Source organism: Phyllostomus hastatus, unplaced genomic scaffold (assembly GCF_019186645.2).
Source record: "Phyllostomus hastatus isolate PE091 unplaced genomic scaffold, TTU_PhHast_1.1 phas_contig_210, whole genome shotgun sequence".
NCBI classification, from domain to species: Eukaryota; Metazoa; Chordata; class Mammalia; order Chiroptera; family Phyllostomidae; genus Phyllostomus; species Phyllostomus hastatus.
Genome location: NW_025333737.1, coordinates 25192304 through 25214608, shown reverse-complemented (window position 1 = coordinate 25214608; position 22305 = coordinate 25192304). Strand labels below are relative to the sequence as shown.

Here is a 22305-nt window from a genome sequence, read left to right as displayed (position 1 = left end):
AAGGGAAAGCGGGAAAGACATGCCCACCTGAGTGAGAATGGTACACACCCCTGAAAACCCTAAGTGCTGTAAAATTAACCTATGCTTAAGTCGTTGCAGTTTATCTGAAGTGCACTAGAAGATCGTTTCTTGTTTAATAATAGTTCCCATGTGAACCCAAACCTCAAAATGATCTCAGGAAAAAATCCTAAAACCTTATCATTTTACTCATCACAATAGCCACAACATGAGATTAACTGGAAATAATAGTCTCTTCATCCTTCCTATTCCAAAACAACAGATAGCTAATCAGCCATTTTTTTAAACTGCAAATATTCTAGGGAGAAAACAAAACAAAACAAAGCACCTTAGAAAGGGGGAAGGGCAAAGAAAAAAAAAGAATCAAAATATTAATCCAAAATTTCCCCCTTATGATAGCCAATGGAGATACTTCAGCTTGTTTTACATTCTCTTTCTCTCTACCCCTCTTTCCAAGGAGCAAGGAGATATGATTAAGACAGGAAGAGCCACCTGCTCTCCCTGCTCGAAATCAGAGCTTACCTCCTTAGAATGATGGCCTTTGCCAAGTTTGGAACACCTTCCATCTCTGTTGTCTTCTGCCCCATCAGACTGCTGATAGGCCTACGGGGGGAGAAAGAGAAACAGACCTGCTAGAGCGCCATATCCAACTCATCGTTTGCCTTCTCAGAAGGAATTTTCAGTCCTCACTATCCAGGGAAGGCAGACAATCCAAGTGTTACTGGCCTCAGCAGACTGACATTGGTCTTTCAGAAGCTTTTCCTTCAAGAATTTACCATCAAAAGTTTCAACAGGTAAGAATCCAATGCTACTTAACACTAAACAAATCCCAGACAACCACATCAAAACAATAATAAAAACCTCTCCTCTACCAACTAAGCCTTCACCATATCTCTAAATTTCAAAGGATTTTCAGACAGATATTATGTTATTACTCAATGATACACTGTGAAATTCTAAAGTATTCTCATGAATTGATATGATCACATCCTTAAAAGAGAGCAGGATAACTTCAAAGATTCCCAGTGGCGGGGCGTTAGCAATCTGATCCAGTCCCTGACTCAAGGGTGCTGCCCTGCCATACATGACAAACGGGTAACTACTCTCCTCCCAAAAGCCTCTGTGCAGAAAGAGTCCATGCTTTCCCTCAGCACACACTCCTGTGTTCCCCTCCATGGTCAAGAAATACTTCTTTATGATCAACCTTATGATCAACCACAACCAACCATTGTCTCTATTTCAATCTGCCCAGACAACAGAAGAACTACTTGGTTATCTTCCTTAGCCATACCTTTACCTGTCTGATGGAGCAGTCAGTCATTTCTATTCTGTTTTCTAAGGTAAATCACCGTAAATCTTTTAACCTTTACTCATAAAGTTAATTTTCTATGAAAGCTTTAGTTTTAGATATTAATTATAAACTACAACCTTAAGGTTCTCAATAGCTAACACTGGACTACAGAAATGAAAAGAGTCCAAATACAAATACAAATAATAAAACAGAAAACACATCTGAAGATCACACGGGATGTTACCTACTAAAGCAGAACTAATGACATGTTAAGTGTTTTGCATAAATTATCTTGCGCCTAATTTTCTGCTTTCCTTCTCATAGACAAGCTCTAAAAAAAGAAACACCCTTAAGCAAAGTACACTAAATGTATATTCTTAATATAGCAGAGAACTACATTTAACTTAAATCAACTAAAAGTTACTTTCTATACAACAAATTTTATTTTTGTCATTTTTTAAAATCAGAAGATGTAAACTCCTAAATCTGCCTTATTTAAAGCTGCCTTTCAATGAAAGTATGTCATCAGTTATCTACTTTAATCATTTGCAAATAATGTAGATAGAATTGCCTATTCACAAGATAAAATTAAAAGTGGGAAAAGTGACCAATTATAGTATTATTCAAATTCTGAGAATATTAACATTCATTGTCAATTGCAAAGCACAATAAAGAGGCTGATAAAACCTTTTATTGGCCTGAAAGGTTTTTTCCCTTTTTTAGTGATTTGAAAAATACTGACAGAAAATATTTAGGTGTTCTTAACTATTAACTTCGGTATAAACTATACTTAAAAATGAATTTTTTTCTGTGTTGTGGAAATTCTCACTATATCAGTCATATCATTAATAGACTTTGCTTGTAAATAATGCCCAAATGTGGTCTGTTTTAAGCCATTTATTCCTTTAAAACAAAAATTATGTTAACGATTATACAACTTCCCTATACCTTCCATCTACTGGTGTGTAAATTCTTTTTATTAAAGACTTTATTTATTTTTACAGAGAGGGAAAGGGAGAGAGAAAGAGAGGGAGAGAAATATCAATCAGTTGCCCTTTGCATGCCCCCAAGTGGGACCTGAGCATAACCCAGGCATGTGCCCTGACCAGGAATCGGGAATAGAACCAGTGCCCCTTTGGTTCACAGGCTGACGCTCAATCCACTGAACCACACCAGCCAGGGTTAGTAGTGTGTAAATTCTTATGACCAAGAAATAAGAAGTGTCTTCTGTACAATAAGAAGTATTTCATGGTAAAGGCTTGAAGCTTTCTTTCTTTCTTCTTTATTTTAAGATTTTATTTATTTATTTTTAGAGAGAGGGGAGAGAGAAAGAGAAGGGAACATCAATGTGTGGTTGCCTCTTGTATGCCCCCTACTGGGGACCTAGCCCGCAACCCAGGCATGTGCCCTAACTGGGAATCAAACTAGCAACCCTTTGGTTAGTAGCCCAGCATTCAGTCCACTGAGCCACACCAGCCAGGGCTAAAGTTTTCTTATCAGACTAAGATCTAATACCAAATTTAAAGAGGAAATGAATGTTATATAGGGAACATAAAGGGTAGAAAGATCAGAGTACAAGACTCTACCCCAAATGTCTTCAGTTGTCAAAACATTTTTCTATTTAATATTTAAAAATGGCATTTTCATTCCAAGGAAGAATGGGCAGAATCTGAAAAGAATCTTCAAATAGCTTAAAATCACTGCCATCTAAATCCTGCCTCCTTCCCCCACAATTCAAGAGAAAAGACATCCAATGTAAACTCAAGAAGCTTGAGGGAAACAAATTTTTCCCAAAAGAATGAATAGTAAATGGTTTTATATCAGCTATGGGTGCTAATATGTTATATAAAATGACTCAAATTCATAAGTTATTATAAACAAAATATGCAACTAAACCTTACTTCTCCAATTCTGTTCACATTAAAAATGACCAAACACTATTATATATCAAGAACCACTATTCATAATTCTTTGACCTACTTCCTTAAATATATTCTAAGAAAATTATAAAGAGAGGAAAACCTATAGGTGTAAAAAATATTCACTGCAGTATGATTCACTACACTGGAAAAAATGTCCAACCACCAACAGAAGTTTTTCTGTGTTTTTTCTTTTAAATTTACCAGTATTTATTTTTACTTGGATTCATTCTTTCATTCCACAAAAAACTTGAGATAGCTTACAAGAACATATCATAATTCATTATATATGTATAAAATGAGGATGAAAGAAAAACAATTTAAATATGCTACCCAGGTAAGATCCAAACCAGTCATTATGGCTGCACTTCTGAGTTTGGTCTGAATTTATGAGTAGACAACATAAAACAAAACAAAGTGACCACTAAATGATTCTCATTAGAGGAAAGAATAGAACATAGTTCCTCAGGGAAAAAAGAATGCTTAACAGATGGCATAGCTTCTGGATGATGGGTGCAGGCAGACATTTTTAAAAATTAATTACTGACTACATATAGTCAATAATACTGTAATAACTGTGTATGGCGTCAGATGGGTATTAGACTTAATGGTGATCACTTCATAAGTTACATAGATGTCTACTCGCTATGTTGTACCCCTATAACTAATATAACCTTGTTTGCCAACTAATTGAAAAGTAAATTTTTAAAAAAATAATAAAGATTATACAACAAAGAAAATATGATAATGTTAAGGAAAAGATACAAAATTATATATATACTCCAACTGCAGTGATATAAAAACTACATATGGAAAAAAGACTAGAAGGTCATATATATAACCTTTCCCCACCACGCAAAACAACTCTGATTCCTTTGGCTGCAATGATCATGTAACAGTCTTCTGTATCACAGCCATAGACCTAGACTAAACATCAGGCATACAATAGTAGTTTAACATTTTTAACTGTATTAAAATGTCTGTATTTACTTGCTTCATTTAAGGTATTGGACTTACAAGAGAGATACTCAATATACAACAGAACTAATGAATAGAAAGTATCTTCTGATGAAGAACCCATTACTGCCACACCATGAATAGCAAGGCTGGTTAACTGCAGACCGCTTAAATGGTTGAAAAGCACCAAAAGGTCTTTCTCAATCCACTACTTCCTTATTCCACTCCAAATATACTTCAGATTCTTCCTCAAGGCTCACAAGATGTTGACTACCGAGAAGTATTATTGTTACTCCCATATAATAATAATATACAACATTTTTGAAAAATAAAACACAAAAATATTTCTTATGTAGTTCAAATTCTGAAGAAAGAGCAACCAGAATTCTCCAAACTCAAACATGACCACAAAATGTTACGTACTCAACTTCTCAATACTGTGAAATCATATGACAACCTGAGAGATTCTAGACTATCACAGGCTGTAAACTGTGTCCTTTAATTCAGTTCCCATTTCTTGATATTTTCTTGCTTCTCAAATAGCAAGTAACTACAACCAAAATTTCCCCTTTTAACATAGGAAGCAGTCTTCAAAGCAGAACTTGGACTTTTACTGTGGCTACTTTTTAAAAGGGACATGTGCCCTAAAATATTTATAAGTCAGAATTGACAGTCTTTTAAAATTAAAGACTGTTACACTGCCAGAACATGTATAAGCACAGAAATTAGATACTATTATCATATGGCACTCAAAAAACAGCACTAACCAGAAAATCCATCCCTCCTCTACTGTAGGCATCCTCATCAGTAATTTCTGTGGCCTTATTTAAAACCACATATTAGGAACACTTAAAAATACATTTAAAATATTTTAAAAGTTAAAAAATAGGTTGGGTTACAGTAATTTTAACAAAAAGCACTACATATGCTTCAAAAAACAAAATAGAATCTTAAATAGTCCAGACACTGTTTCCTATTACACAAAAAAAAATCAACATACTATGACATACACCCATTTAAATGTTTTCATCCTTCAAAAAAACATATTCCCTGTCCTGGTTTTCCAATAGGAGAGGGGACTGATGATACTTAAAGATGACCTCCAGCCACCACCTTTTTGAAAAATAAGGGGCTTTGACACATAATTGGAGATTTGGGGGAAGAAAGCTAAAGAAGTATAATGAAAAAGTATGCAAACTATTTTCCCTCTAAAATATTTCTCAGATGTTTAAATGTGGTAAAGACTAGAAAGAAAAAATTAAGATATAATAAGATTTCACATCATATCCAGTGAAGACTGAGAGAAAAATAGAAGAGGAAAACAATCAGATGGAAAACAAAGTAAAACTCCAAGGTATCATAGAAGGGAGTAAGTCCCAAAGCATTCATAAAAGAAGGCTCCTTACAGCTTCAGCTCATGGACTGAGATTTAGCGTTAATTAGTTTTGGGCATCTGAATGGTCTCGGGGGAGGGTGGCTTGTTCCTCCCCGACCCCCGTAAGATTCTATTTGTTTGTTTGTTTGTTTGTTTAAAGATTTTATTTATTTTTAGAGAAAGGGGAAGGGAGGGAGAAAGGGAAAGAAACACTGGTTTCCTTTCCCATGCTCCCATCCAGGGACCTGACCTGCAATCCAGACATGTGCCCTCACTGGGAATCAAATGTGGACACTATTGGTTTGCAGGATGACGCCCAACCCACTGGGCCACACCAGCCAGAGTTATTTATTTATTTATTTATTTATTTATTTATTTATTTATTTTTAGAGGGAAGGGAAGAGAGGGAGAAAGAGAGGGAAAGAAACATTGATGCACAAGAAACATTCATTGGTTGCCTCTCGTACACTCCCCACAACCAGGGACCGAACAAACAACCCAGGTATGTGCCTGGACTGGGAATCAAACCAACAACCTTTTACTTTGCAGCAAGATGCCCAACCAACTGAGCCACCCCAGTCAGGGCTGAATGGTCCGTTATGATTAACCACAGCTATAACTTCTTTAATTATAATTTAGACACCAAAATTTATCTCAAAATGAGATATGAGACTCTCAGAGGGAGATATTAATAACAAAAATAATGTTTTCAGAACAAATGTAGTTCAACATTGTATCCTATACTTGGTTACTTGGTGAAGAATTTCCTCATCACTTCCCTAGAGAATTACCAGTATCAATTATTTTAAAAAGGTACCTTAAAATGAAAAGATACCTCATTTTTTTATTCTTTTTAATTTTTTTAGATTTTATTTATTTATATTTTTAGAGAGGGGAAGGGAGGAAGAAACAGAGAGAAACATCAATGTGCGGTTGCCTCTCATGTGGCCCCCACTGGGGACCTGGTCCACAATCCAGGCGTGTGCCCTGACTGGGAATTGAACCTGCGACCCTTTGGTTCACAGACTGCGCTCAATCCACTGAGCCACACCAGCAAGGGCAAGATACCTTATTTTTAAAACTCACTTTGAATTAAAATAGAAAACAGTAATCAGTACTTTTGAGAGAGACTAGAGACCACAGAACAAGACAATTCCAAAAAAGGTAGATGATTCACTGAACTGGGTAACAAATCTTAATGAAGAGACAACTATATGTTATTTATATTAACTAGAAAGGAACAGGAAAGTAAGTTTTTAAATTTTTAGTAATAGAAAAGATACAGTGTATTTTAAAAAATTAGTAATTCATTCCTTTTGGTTAGTTTTGTGGAAAAAAAACAGCAGTATCTCCTTTGAATTTAAATGAGATGTTTTTACAGACTTTAATATCAATAATGCAATTTAAAGTACAAGGTAATTCTTTTTTTAATAAATCCCTTATCATAGAATAAAATTAATTAATGCATAAAAGAATTCTAGGCAACGAGTGTCTTTATACTGGGTAATTTTAAAAAGTTCTTTATCTCAAACTTGGTACTCCTTTCAGAAATCAAGAGGAAAATTTAATAAATAAAATCATGGGAGGATGGTTCTGTTAACTGTGCCATTAGTGTTTGGTTCTAAAATACTAAATACCTGATATGAAAACATAATCAAGTTAGGATTAAAATATCTCCAATAGCTAATTCTTCTTCTTTAAATAGAAAATACTCAAGCTTTGGTATGTTTGGTAAACATACCAAAAGTTTAACTGCCACTAGATGAGTGGTACCCACAGTAATGTGACTCCAGGAATATATTTATTTGTCAGTGTATGAAGCTCTCTAAGACCTCACATTTCTATAGTAAAATGATATAAGTCATTTGGTGTATTCTGTGTTAACAAAGAAAGGGTATAGCAGTCAAGGTATCTATAAGCTTAAAAATACAACAATATGACACATGGCTTATTCTGTATCACTCTAGGTGTCTTCTGTTACCAAACATCCATCAGTTCCCTTCTATGACACCTGCTTAACAGCCAGCTGCCTGAGTTCTCTCTGAATTCTGGAATGCCTGAACTCCAGATTCACAGTGATTCTAGGCTCTTCCACTGTCCTAGAGGGAGCAGTCAGTTATCACACACACTGCATGCAAGCCTGGTAGTGAAGGTTATCCACCCTGCATGCCAGTCCCTCACCAGCAAGCCCGTATGTACACTTGGTGGGCGATGTGGGAAAGGGTAACTGCTGGCCATCTGTGGCTCCCTAAGATTCTGAAAGTACAGTGCTGAGATGAAAAGCTGGAGAGCACTCTGCCCACTTGCATCAAACCTGAAAACAGGCCCCCAAGTTTCTCCCCTAAGGTGTGGGTTTGGGGGGAGGGAGGTATGGGGAACATCTGTAATTGGGTCAACAATAAATAAAAAAAACAACTCTCCCTAATTTCTTTTTTCTAATTTTGACTTAATTAGGACCATTTTCATTAGTCCAAAAGGGGAAAACATTCTTGGGGTTTGAAATAGTAATTTTTTTATTTTTAATTTTTTAAAGATTTTATTTATACTTTGGAAAGAGAAGGGAGGGAGAAAACGAGTAATCAACGTGCGAGAGAAACAGCGATAGACTGCCTCTCCCAGCCTGCAACCCAGGCATGTGCCCTGACCAGGAATCAAACCAAGAACCTCTCAGTTCATAGACTGGCACTCAATCCACTGAGCCACACAGGCCAGGGCCAGTAATTGTTTTTAAGCCAAGAAAAATATATAAAATTACACTAAAATAAAATGACTCTGAAAAATGATCATCTAAATGCCCTCAGTTTTCCACTACAAAGGAACAAAAAAGAGAATTCAGTCATTTTTTACACATATTTCAAAGCTAGAGTTTCTCTTACATTTGTGAGCCCTAAAACAATAGAGAAACCAATGAAACTTTGTGTACTTGATCAAAATTAGAAGAAATGGGCTTGGCTGGGCAGCTCAGGTGGTTAGTGTCATCCCAATGCACCAGGGCTGTGGGTCTGATCCCCAGTCAGGGCATACACAAGATGCAACCAATAAATGCATCAGTAAGAGGAACAACAAATGTTTCTCATTCTATCTCTAAAATCAGTCAATTAAAAAAAAAAAGATCTGCATGCATACACCCCAGAATCCTGCATAGTGGATACAGCATAATGTTAACTACAAACAAAGGCTGAGAGCAAAATTGAAGAAAGTCTTACAGGTATTTTTTATTTAGTTGTTTCTGCAGGCCAGGGTGCCACGTGAAAACGGGAACAAAAAAGAACAGAACCTAGCTCCCAGGTCTCACTCTTGAGACTGGGATGACAATTCCAAGCATATATTTGGAACCCTAGTCAAATGTCAGGATGAGTCATTGCACTATTACAGCCCACTCTTTAATGTGTACTTATGAAGAGAGGTATTTTTACTTACTCTGGTCAGCATAGTTTTTTGCTTTCAGTTCAAGTTGTCTTGTTTGAGATTCTAAAGATTCCACTCGGGTCTGTAAATCCTTTTTTTCCTGTTCTTGAGAGTCTTCAAATTCAATGAATTTCTAATAAAAGAAATATTTATTATTTTCATCAGCAAAACGAAAATGTTTTAACATCAAATCCTGTGTTCTTGGTATCACAATTCAGCATTAACTACTCGAAAAGGTCTCAAAATCATAAATTTAGGTTGATTTTTTGTTTCTCTATAAAAATTAAGTTTTAAACCCTTCAAATAGAGAAGGAAAAGCTGACAAAATAATCTGTTTATGAATGTTTTCACTTCATATAATAGGCATGCAAAAGCAAATACATATTTGTATACCCTACCCTCAAAATATAAATCCATTTACTAGTATACCTGCATACCCATCTGTATTCAAGTTACAAATTTTTACATATTTTATACTTAACATGTACAACAAATAGAGAACCAAAGGATGATGAAATAGCAATAAATACTTGTTAAATGATTATTTGATTAATGGATAATCTTCTAGAGTACGTGAACCATAGAATTTAAATTCCTAAGAAAAAGCCCTGGCTAGTGTGGCTCAGTGGACTGAGTGCTGGCCTGCAAACCAAAGTGTCACTGGTTCAATTCCCAGTCAGGGCACCTGCCTGGGTTGCAGGTCAGGTCGCCAATAGGGGGTATGCAAGAGGCAACCACACATTGATGTTTCTCTCCCTCTCCTTCTCCCTCCCTTCTCCTCTATCTAAAAATAAATAAATAAAATCCTTTACAAATAAATAAATTCCTAAGAAAAAGAACATGTGCTAGAAATATCCCCACCAAATTTAATTTACTAAAACTGTTTTCATCAAGGAGATTATCATTGAATATAATTATCAAATCTCAATCTTCATCTTAATCAGCATCATTTGACAATTGATCACTCACTCCTTAAAATGTTTTTATTTTTTATTTTTTGCCTTGGTTGGTGTGGCTCAGTGGAATGAGTGCTGGTCTGTGAACCAAAGGGTTGCTGGTTTGATTCCCTACCTGGATTGAGGGCCAGGTCCCCTAGGGGGCATGCAAGAGGCAACCACACATTGATGTTTCTCTCCCTCTCTTTCTCCCTCCCTCCCACTCTCTCTAAAATAAATAAAATCTTAAAAACAAATGCCTTTCTCTTAAAAAAAATTTTTTTTAAATCTGGCTTCCATGACTTTTCCTTCTTTTCCATTATTTTACCGCTGCTCATTCTTGGTTTTCTTCGTTGATTTTTCCTCTTCTCCCCAAACTTCTTAACATTGACAAGCTCAGTTCTTGGACCACTTTTCCTCTTCGTTGTTTACTCTTATTTCCTTGTGACCTCATCTAGGTTCATGGCTTTAAATACTAACTACATGCTGACAACCTCCAAATTTCTAGGCCAATCTCTGGCCCAGTAATGAATTCCAGATTAGTATGTCCAAGTGTCTACTGACCTGCATTTGAATATCTAATAAGCATCTTAAACATGCCATATCAACACTCATTTCTCCTGGTCTTACCTAGCTCATTAAATCACTGTGGTCATTTGCTCAGGCCCAAAGCTGACTTTAGAGTCAGCTTTGATTTTTCTCTTCCTCTAACATCTCATCAGCAAATCTACCTTCAGATCCAACCACTTTTCCTCACCTCCACCCATAGCCTGGTCTGTGCCCACTCATTATTTACTTCCTAGATTAATTTGATAGTAATAGCCTCCTAACTGGTTTCCTTCCACCCTTGCCCCCTCTACAATGCATTCTCAATACAATAGTTAGAGTGACCCTTTAAAAAGTAACACAGATCAAATGAACAACAGCAAAACGTATAGCAGATCAGTTTACGCCTCTGCTCAAAATCGGATGATTGCTGACATTCTCGCGAACTCCTCATCATAGCCTTCAAGGAAGGACCAACACAAACTACCATCCCCTCACCTCTTTGAGGTCATCCTCGAGTACTCTCCCTCCTCCTCTTCCCCACTCCTCCACATACTGATACAACCCTACCTGCAGTTCCTCAGATGCTCCAAGCCTTTGCACTGGCTTCCTCTTCCTCCTGCCGGGAATTCTCTTCCTCCAGGTATCTAAATGGCTCACCCCCTCCTCACCTCAACATCTTTGTTCAAATCCCAGCCTTTTACAAAGACTTTCCTTGTCCATCGTATTTTAAACTGCATGACCACTCCCTAATTCCGTTTGTTTTTTCATCTATAGCACTTATCCTTATCAGAAACACTGTATTTTAGTAATTTATCGTATTTATTATCGGCCTTGTCTCACTAAAATATAGGCTCCATAAGGGCAGGGATTTTCGGTTTTGTTTGCTGTTGTAGACCCAGTACAAAGAATGATGGCGGCTCATAGCAGGTGCTCAAATGTTTGTTAAACGACAACAAAAAACTCAGAATGAAACACTGAAACCACATAGAAAAATGTAGAGTTCACAAAAAACCTTATATGTCACTAAATATACCTTAGTTTTAATATGAAAATTTTTTGTCCATCTGTCCTAAAACTTTTCAATCACTGCAGAAGTTGATTTTTGTCTATACACAATGTCTCCTCAGAGGAACTTCTCCTGTTTCGCCCTAGTTCTATTCAGTTCATAAAACTGGATCGGTGAGGCTCCATCTTCCTATGGGTGGGCCCAAGGCTTGAACACACTGGTCAGGGTCCTCCCTGGGACATCTGTCTGTTATTTGGGAAAATACCACATATCCCCTCTTCCTCTGGAATCACAAACTCTAAGAACCTAGCAGGCTTAAGCTGCAGACAGCCATCTTTTCTAACATATGGAAACAGCATGTCTGAGAATAAACCCAAAATAAAGGAAAACAAAGAGCAAGGGGGAATAAAACCTTGTATAAAGATACCATTTGAGATTCAGCAGTTCCTGGACCCAGCATTTCCAGTCCTTTTTGTTTTGGGGTTTCCCCCCCTAGTTACATAAACCAATAAATTCCTATTTCATTTAAGCTTGTTTGAATAGGTTTCAAGAAACTGAAAGCATTCTAACATAGTCATCTACTTTTTCTCAAGAAACATCTGACTTCCTCCTACCACTAACCAATGTTTTTCTTATCCTTGAAGTTTGAAACCAACCACCTCTAGAGCATTGGTTCCTTTTTTTTTAATTAAATTTATTGGGGTACACTCGTTATAACATTATATGGATTTCAGATATACAACTTTATAGTATGTCTGTATATCCTATTGTATACTCAACACCCAAAGTCTAGTCTCCTCCTGCCACCATATATTTGTCCTGTATCCTCTTCATCTGCCCTTCATCCCTCTTCCCTCAGGTAACTGCCTGTATCTGCGAGCTTGGGGGAGAAGGGAGTTTGTTTTGTTTGTTCATGTGCTGCTTCTGTTTTATATCCCACATATGAATGAAATCATATAGTTCTTGTCCTCTTCCATCTGACTTACTTCACTCAGAACGATACTGTCAAGATCCATACATGTTGCAAATGGCAGTATTTCATCTTTTCATGGCTAAGTAGCATTCTGCTGTGAGTGTGTATGTGTATATAACACATCTTCTTTATTCGACTATCCATTGAAGGACATCTGAGTTGAAACACTGGTTCTTAGTCGCTTGGGGTCCACAGGCCCATTTGGGAACTTGATACATCCATGAACCATGTTTCCCTGGGGAAAATGCCCTCATCCACCCCAAATTATGCCTATTTTTCTCAGGGGCTCAGAGATCCCTCAAATCCTTCTACAAACACCTGATTTAGTAGCCCTGCCCTACACTTTACTATTAAAATATTCCATATTTGTGAGGCTTCTTCTTAGAAGCCTCAAACAACCATTGTTTATTTCTCCAGAATAGAATCTAAAGACGACTATACACAGAAGGAGCAGTGGTTATAGTGAATACAAGAAAAGAGAGAAACCGGACGAAGCTTTCAAACAAGTCATTCATTCATTCAAGAAATGTCTACTTCCGACAGGCCAGGCGAGCAGAACATGACTGTGAGTACTGCACCATCCCTGCCCTCCAAGGGTGTGATTCACTGGCTACAAACTGAATGCAGGCAGGTGATGCAAAGGTTACAATGTACAGAAAAGTAGCAACTACATGTTGCTAGTGAAGTTCGAGTAAGTTATTTCAACATTTTTAGGTGGTGATATAAGCAAAGACTTAGTATTAATAAGAAAATGTAATTATTTTTTGGCCTGCTTTGAAAATGATGCTCCCTTGGCTAACTGATCTGTTTATCTGGGTAAGTAACTAGAAATTCTTATTTTAGCTTTTGGTGCTATGAATAAATGTTGTATTAAAGAATATGGAGCAGATGTTTACAAGTAACACTTAAAATGCTGTGCCACTGAACTCCTAACAAAAACTTTACCACTAAGGGTATGGAGAGGGGGTAGGGGAAGTGGGCGAACGTCAAAGGGCACAAATTTTCAGCTAGAAGGTAAGTTGGGGATGAAATGCAGAGCAGCACAAAGACCACAGTTAGCAGTACTACTCTACTGCACATATGAAAGTTGCTAAGAAAATTCACACAAAAGTTCTCACCACAAAAAAAATATTTGTAACTATGGGAAGTGATGATATGTTAACCCACCTTACTCTGTAATCGTTTACATATGTGTGTGTGTGTGTGTGTATAAATTGTTACATTGTACACTGCATACCTTAAATTCACACAACACTATATGTCAATTATTTTTCAATAAAGCTGGGGGTAAAAAACAATTGTACCACTATTCTGCCTATTCAGAACACTTTTCTGACAGAGAGAAGAAACATCACACAGACACAAGACTTTGTGTCTACTTTGTTTCTTGGTGACCCAGTTTGGCTACAGAAGGGCATAAATAATCCATAACTGTTCAGCAGTCACTACTATATGCTTACTTTACAAGCATTACCTAGACCTACGTAGATGATTCAGTCTTCAAAATGCTTCACATTTTTTTGCAACTACTAAGACTTTGTAGCTATATCAATAATCTTAAGTAAATATGACAAAAGGAAAAGATCTATTTTTCCTCAAAGTTGTGTGACAGTTCTTGGATGGGCCAAGCTATTTATCACCAAATGGAAATCTTTTGGTTATGTAATCTCCCTTCACAGGAAAGGACTGGCAATAATGAAAATAGTCTATGCAAATGCATAATCCCAGGCCTCTCCTTCTAGCAAATTAAAACAGAGAGACTACAAAACGAATTGCCATTTCTCATCATGGTATGGCTTTTTTCTTTTTTTATTCTAAATGTTGAATTTTAAACTTTCTGGCATCATGAATTCCTTTGGGAATCTTAGGAAAATAGGTTCCTTCCCCACGAAGGTAAATATATAAAACACAGAACAACACACTCTTGTCCTGGCTGGTGTGGCTCAGTGGATTGAGTGCCAGCCTGTGAACCAAAAGGTCACCAGTTCAATTCCCAGTCCCAGCATGTGCCTGGGTTGCAGGGTGGGTCCCCAATTGTGGGCAATAGAGAAGCAACAAATATATCTCACTCATGTCACTAATGTTTCTCTCTCCCTCTCTCTAAAAATATAAAATAAAAGCTTTCAAAAAAACCAATGCACTCAATTTCAATGCATCTTCAAGTTCTATAAGAAATCAACAATGATCTCCCTCACTTAGAAAAACTGTAAAAGTCACTTTTGTTTAAAATTTTACTGTACTTTTTTAGAGAGGGGGAAGGTAAGGAAAAAGAGAGGGAGAGAAACATCAATGCGTGGTTGCCTCTCACACTCCCGCTACTGGGGACTCCCGCTACTGGGCGCCACCCAGGCATGTGCCCTGGACTGGGAATTGAACTGCGACCCTCTGGTTTGCAGGCCCGTGCTCAATCTACTGAGCTACACCAGCCAGGGCTGTAAAAATTAATTTTTAAAAACTTTTTAAAAATAGTCTCTTTTATAAACTGGAAGAATAAGTAGGCAAAAGGGAAATTTTGGAGGGTATATTAAAAATGCTGGTAATGGCTGTTCAGCAGTGGTGGGATTCAAGGTCATTTTACCTTTCTTTTTATAGTTATACCCTTAAGTAATCTGAAATTGCTGTTTTTTAAAAACAATCGATTTTTTTTACATATTTTACATCAATTATTTACATATTTTAAAATAATAAAGGACCCCTGGCTGGTGTGGCTCAGTGGACTGAGTGCTGGCCTGCAAACCAAAGGGTCACCGGTTCGATTCCCAGTCAGGGCACATGCCTAGGTTGCGGGTCAGGGTCCCCAGTGGGGATGTGTGAGAGGCAACCACACACTGATGTTTCTCTCCCCCACTCTCTCTCCCTTCTGCTCTCCCTAAAAATAAATAAAATCTTAAAAATAATAAAGGAAAGGGGAGTATACAATCTATAGGCCTATACCTCTTTACTAGTGGCCTAAGAGCTACACGTGAACCTTAATCACTTGCTTTTCATCTTAGAAAAGCTTGACATATCAAGCATTAAAATGATCATTATTATTACATAAAAAATGATGAGTATTTTTTTCTTTTTTATTATCAAGCACAGTGTTTATTCTTTGTTTTTTTTTAAAGATTTTCTTTCTTTATTTTTAGGGACAGGGGAAGGAGGAGAAAGGGAAGGAGAGAAACATCAATGTGTGGTTGTCTTTCATGTGCCCCTTATTGGGGACCTGGCCTGCTGCAACCCAGGCATGTGCCCCGACCAGGAATTGAACCAGCAACCCTTTGGTTTTCAGGCTGGCACTCAATCCACTGAGCCATACCAGACAGGGCTCTTTTTTTTTTTTAATTTATTGATTTTAAACAGAGAGAGAGGAAGGGAAGAGAGACACAGAGACACAAAAGGGGGGGAGGGCGAGAAAGGAGGTAATGGGGGAGAGAAAGAGAGAGAGACAGACAGACACACATTGATCTGTTGTCCCACCCATTTGTACTCATTGGTTGTTTCCTGTACGTGTCCTGACTGGGGATCAAACCCACAGCCTTGGTATATCCAAACAATGCTGTAACCAACTGAGCTACCTGGCCAGGGCCAAATACTTATTCTTCACTGGGCAGATTATAAGTATTTTTCTAACTGTAGTTAATCAAATTCAAACTCTGAAATGGGATACTGAGGGAAAAGAAAATCATGTGAAGGAATAATTCCTTTAAAAAAGTTTTTTTAATATATTGATTTTAGAGATGGGGGGAGTGAAAGAAACATCAATTTGTCATTCCACTTATTTATACACTTAATGATTGCTTCTTGTCTGTGCCCTGACTGGAGATCGAACCTGCAACCTTGGCCTATTGGGTGACACCCTAACCAACTAAACTACCTGGTCAGGGCTGGGATAATTCCATTTTAATTATACACAATTCATGCCGTACACCATGACATTAGATGTGTTTAAGTTGAAAGCTAAAACACAAGAGTTACGTATTCAGGACTATGATACAGAAGTGTGAATCCATCCAAAAAGCCTATATGGCAGACTGTACAAATAGGTTCATTTTATAGACTTCATTTTTTCCTATATTTTAAAGGTATGTATTTACAACAGAGTTTCCAAACAATGTGGTTTCCTTTTGTTACCATAACTTGCATATAACACAGTATTTTTAGGCAAAGTAAATAGGATTTTGGAGGCTTTGCCCTAACCAGACACATTTTGAAGAAGGAAAAAAAGTAAATTAATGGTCATAAGAAGCCTATGGGTATTCATAATTGATTTAATGTGATTTAACTTCTTGCCTGTGTGGCTCAAGTTTATAAAGTTGGACACCCTGAAACTACACTTGGCAGGCGGGAAAGTGGCAGTTTTTCAAATTATAAAACCACCCTTCCCCTGGAAACTTCTGGTTACTCCCCTCCAACACAGGAGAGTCTGTCAGATTCCTCAGGCATGTTGGTGCAGGGCACGCATCTCCCTCCAACTCCCACCTCCCCCACCCCTGTCTTTAGTCTCTCCCTCACACACATGCTTTTCAAAATAGTATTAGGCAAGGGGTAAGAGCCCATCAGTAGGCTTTTTAGCATGTATGATAAACACATCTTAACCAGATACCCTTTTCCCTCTCAACTAATCGGCCAGCAACAACACTGACGTAACTTCAGACAGAACTCTCCTGGGAGCAACCGGACACTGTTAAAAGAAGGCAGCAGACAATACAGACTTATGTCAGGGTCTAAAAGAACAAGCTCTGTGATGAAGCAAATGGCTTCGAGTCCAGATGGCCTATAGGGGCTGTTTGCCCCACTGTTCCAGAGAAAAACAAATGAATACTTTGAAAGGCAAGCTCCTCAAGTTTAAAAGAAAATCCCTAGAGGTTGTTGCTTATTGGACAAAAAAGACAAAAAAGAAGGGAAAAAGCCCTTTAAAGTAGTAGCTTTAAATACAGTAATTATCTAAAAAATAATACCACCAAATAAAGAGCTGATTTTATTGCAAAGTATCCACCAAGATATTATCCTCTTCATTTACTCTGAAGAGTTGGGGGAGGAAAATATTTCCATTATATTAAACAAGTATTATTCTATTTAGTTAAGTTCAGTTAACTGTAATTGTTTTTCAGTGCAGCATCTTTTAAGAGATTAGAGGATACACCATAATAATAATGCCGGAGAGATATGGTTCCCTCAGCCCCCATATATCTAAAATGTGGACAATTTTCTAAAAAGTTTTAGAAAGGGGAGGAGTACTATTACAGAGTAAGAGAAACTTAAGAGACATATTAGACCAAATGTAAACATGTGGACTATCTTGGTTCAATCCTGATTGAAACAATCAACTACAAAACTACATTAATGAGACAATTGGGGAAACGTGAATACTGATGAAATGTTATTAAGAAATAATCATCTATAAATTTTAGATGTGATTTTTAAAACTATCTTTCAGAGATATACTAATGCAGAGTTTTCTGATTTGCTTTAAAATTATGGTGCAACTTCTGGTCAGGATGGAGGCATAGGTAAACATGTTTCACCTTCTCTCACAACCACAGAAAGAACTACAACTAGACTTCAAAACAAGTAACATCCAGAACCGTCAGAAAACAGAGCTGCATGGAAGTCCGACAACCAAGGATTTAAAGAAGCCAGATGGGTAGGAGGCGCAGATACAGGCAGAGAGGCGGTGGCGGTGGAAGGGCGGCACCACGTTCACGTGTGGTAGATAAAAATCAGGAGGCATACCTTGGGAGATCCAGGTCAGACCACACAGCCCAGGGTTCCAGCACCAGAAAGATAAACCCACATAACTTCTGGCTGTAAAACCCAGTGGGGGTTGTGGTGGTGGAAGAAACTGCCGGATTTTCAGGAGACTCAGTTTACAGGGCCCACCAGACTTAATTCTTACTCAGACCCACTCCTGCAGCTGGAAGGCCTCCAGTCGCACAGGACAACTGCCAGGCAAACCTCCAGAAACCAGGCAGCAGCAACGTCCCCTCTCAGAGCCCATCCCTCACACAACGCCACAAAGCAGGTTGCCCGACCCTGGCAATTACCTAAGACTCTGCCCCACACGAATTACAGATGCCTTTTCTACAACAGGCTACGTAAGCTACTAAGACAGGGAGTCAAAGCAGCTCTATCCAATAATACACAGAAACAAACACAGGGAAGCAAGCTGACAAATTGAAGAGCCAAAGAAATATGCCCCCCTCCAAAAAACCAGAACAAAACCCCAGAAAAAGAACTAAACAAAATGGAGATAACTAACCTATTAGATGCAGAGTTCAAAACACTGGTGATCAGGATGCTCCAAGAACTCCTTGAGTACGGCAACAAAATTAAAAAGACCCAGAAAGAAATGGAGGTTACACTAAGTGAAATAAAGAAAAATCTACAGGGAACCAACAGTGGAGGGGATGAAGCCGGGATTCAAATCAACAGTTTGGAACATAAGGAAGAAATAAGTATTCAACCAGAATAGCAGGAAGAAATAAGAACTCAAAACAAGCCAGGGCAGTATAAGGACCCTCTGGGACATCTCCAAATGTACCAACATCTGACTCATAAGGATGCCAGGAGAAGAAGAGGAAGAGTAAGAAATTGAAAACTTATTTGAAAAAAAAATTTTAAAAACCCCTCCCTAATCTGATAAAGAAAATAGATAAGCCTAGGAAGCACAGAGTCCCAAACAAGTTGTACCCAAAGAGGACTACACATCTTTAATCATAATTAAAATGTCAAAAGTAAAAGATAAAGAGAGAATCTTAAAAGCAGCAAGAAAATAGAAAGTTATCTACAAAGGAGTTTCCATAAGACAATCAACCAATTTCTCAAAAGAAACTTTGCAGGCAAGAAGAGACTAGCAAGAAGTATTCAAAGAAATGAAAAGCAAGGACCTACAAGCCAGATTACTCTATCCAGCAAAGCTATCATTTATACGAAGGGCAGATAAAGTGCTCCCAGACAAGGTAAAGCTAAAGGAGTTCATCATCACCAAGCCATTATTACATGAAATGTTAAAGGAACTTATTTATGAAAAAGAAGAATTTCAAAACTATGAACATTAAAATGGCAACAAATGCACAACTCTCAACAACTGAATCTAAACAAACAAACTAAGCAAACAGCCAGAACAGGAACAGAATCACAGATATGGAGATAATTTGGAGTATATAAACTGGGAGGGGGAAGAGAAGAAAGGGGGAAATGGTGCAGGGATTAAGAAACATAATTGGTAGATACAAAATATACAGGGGGGTGTGAAGAATAGTACAAGAATTGGAGAAGTCAAAGAACTTACATGCACAACCATGAACATGAATTAAGGGGGAGAGGATTGCTGGAGGGTAAATGGGTATTGGGCGGGCAAAGGAGGAAAAATTGTGATAACTGTAATAGCAAAATCGATGAATTTTAAAATTATGGTGCAAATGCTGAGAAGGACAGACAGATGAAATAATATTGGCTTGACCCTGACTGGTATAGTTCAGTGGGTTGTGTGTTTTTCCGCAAACCAAAGGGTCACGGGTTCAATTCCTGATCTGGGCACATGCCTGGTGAGCAGGTTCAGTCCCTGTTTGGGTCACATACAAGAGGCAACCGATGGATGTCTCTCTCACATATCAATGTTTCTCTTCCTCTCTCTCTCCCTCTCCTCCCCTTTCTCTAAATAAATAAAATCTTTTAAAAGATGCTGGCTTAATGATGTTAACTCTTAAAGTTGAGCAATGGGTACATGGGAGTTCATTATACTATTCTTTCTACTTTAATGCTTGGATATTTCCATAATTAAAAGCTAACAAATTAGCTGAAATAGAATTATTAGTGGTATTTAAAATATGACAAAATTTTGTAATAGGTTTCCTATCATTAAAAATCAACTGTAGCCCTGGCTGGTGTAGCTCAGTGGACTGAGCACGGGCCTATGAATCACATGGTCACTGGTTCGATTCCCAGTCAGGGCACATGCCTGGGTTGCAGGCCAGGTACCTGGTGGGGGGCACGTGAGAGGCAACCACACATTGATGTTTCTCTCTCTCTCCTTTCCTTCCCCTCTCTCTAAAAATAAATAAATAAAATATTTTTTAAAAATCAACTGTATATGCACAAAGGAGTCTGTATAAGGATATTCGTTGGATAGCAATTTATAATAGTTTTAAACTGGAAGATAATTTAAATGTCCATCAATAGATAGTGGGTAAGGCCCTGGCAAAATAACTCAGTTGGTGAGAGCATGATTCCAATACACCAAAGTTGTGGGTTCGATCCCTAGTCAGGGCATAGACAAGAATCAACCAATGAGTAGAAAAATAAGTGAAACAACAAATTGATATTTCTCTCTCCCTCTCTTCCCAAGATTAATTTTTAAAGATACTTTAAAAAATAGTGGATAAGTAAATATGATAGATCCATATAATGAAAACTATGTAATTAGGGAATTGAGGTGAGGGTGGGACTGAAAATGGGGGAAGAATAGAAGTCTAAAAGCACTAGTTAGTAATATCCCTAGTAGGTCCCCAGAGCCATTCCAGAGCAGCCAGGTGGCCCTCCTTGCCTACCCGTACAGAAGAGAGGAAATTTGTTTCCTGAAGAAACTCAGTAAGAGCAACTCTATACTAGCGGAGGCCAGGCACAGCCGAAAGAAGAGAAAGGAATGAAGTGAAAATCTCTACGCTGAAGAGGAAACTGACAAGCCCCCTTCCTCTTCCTGCCCTTCCCAGGTTTCCGTGATGACTAGGCTTATCTAGCACTCCACTGCCCCCACCTCCAAAGAGATTATCTTCTCTGGAAAAACTCAAATGTCTCTGAGAAAAGACCATGGGGTACTGAAATCTGGGTTCCCAAAGGCAACAAACTGCATCCAGCCACACAAAGCTTCTGGCTCTCCTTTTTTAGTGCCTCACTCTTAAAACATAAAGGGATAATTAAGGGTTATCAAGCAACTGAGACTCCAGCCTGAAGAGAGAGACCAAAACTATAAAAAAGCGGGGGGTACTCTGAGTAAACAGGCAAAGCAGGAAAAAATGAAAATATAATTAATATACTCAGAGACCAAAGAAAAGTGATTGTATCCATGCTATCGTTAAAAACGGGGTTTGAGGGGAAAATAAGAACAAGGAAGAGCTCTTGGAACTTATAAAGTACAAAAATTGAGGAATCTAGCACTTTGTTTCTCTTGTACAAACTATACTTTGGGGTAAACCAAACAGTTGATGAGGGAAAAGTTCTGCTTTATAAGAAAATTTAGCTAATACATGCTGAAGGACTGAGTCAGAACAGTGCCATTCTCCACTCCTCAATGAGGTAGTAGGGAATATCCGGTCTCTGCTCAGATTGTCCTGGTTGTCTCGTAAATGCTTGTATGGGCAGGCCCCAAAGTCTGTAAGTTGCATTTGGGTGTTACGTGTCTCAGATCCCTTTAATTTTATTTAAAAACATTTTTATTGATTGATTTTAGAGAGAAAAAGAAATACCAATTTGTTGTTCCACTTACTTATGCATTCAATGGTTAGTTCTTATAATGTGCATGAGCAGGGATTGAACCAGCAACCTTGGCACATCAGGATGATGCTCTAACTAACTGAGCGACTCTACCAGGGCCTCAGGCCTCTTTTAAACTACAAATTCCTGCCCTGGCTGGGGTGGCTCAGTGCACTGAGTGCCTACCTGTAAACTAAAAGGTCGCTGATTTGATTCCGAGTCAGGGCACATGCCTGGGTCGCAGGCCAGGCCCTCAGTAGGGGACGCGCAAGAGGCAAGCACACATGGATGCTCCTCTCCCTCTCTTTCTCCCTCCCTTCCTGTCTCTCTAAAAATAAATAAATAAAATATTTTTAAAAAATAAAAGAAACTACAGATTCCAATTCCTGCCCTGGCTAGGTGGCTCAGTTGGTTGAAGCAT

At 38.0% G+C, this 22305-nt stretch overlaps 1 protein-coding gene across 8 annotated transcripts in view; it reads right to left on the bottom strand.

Annotated features, from left to right (window-relative positions):
* Window positions 1-22305, bottom strand: part of SPAG9 (sperm associated antigen 9) — a 117247-nt gene that overhangs the window by 80818 nt on the left and 14124 nt on the right. For all 8 annotated transcript variants that reach the window (XM_045836638.1, XM_045836642.1, XM_045836639.1 and 5 more), the window contains exon 2: window positions 8981-9101. In XM_045836638.1, coding sequence (XP_045692594.1) covers window positions 8981-9101 — 121 coding nt within the window. The remainder of the gene's footprint in view (window positions 1-8980; window positions 9102-22305) is intronic.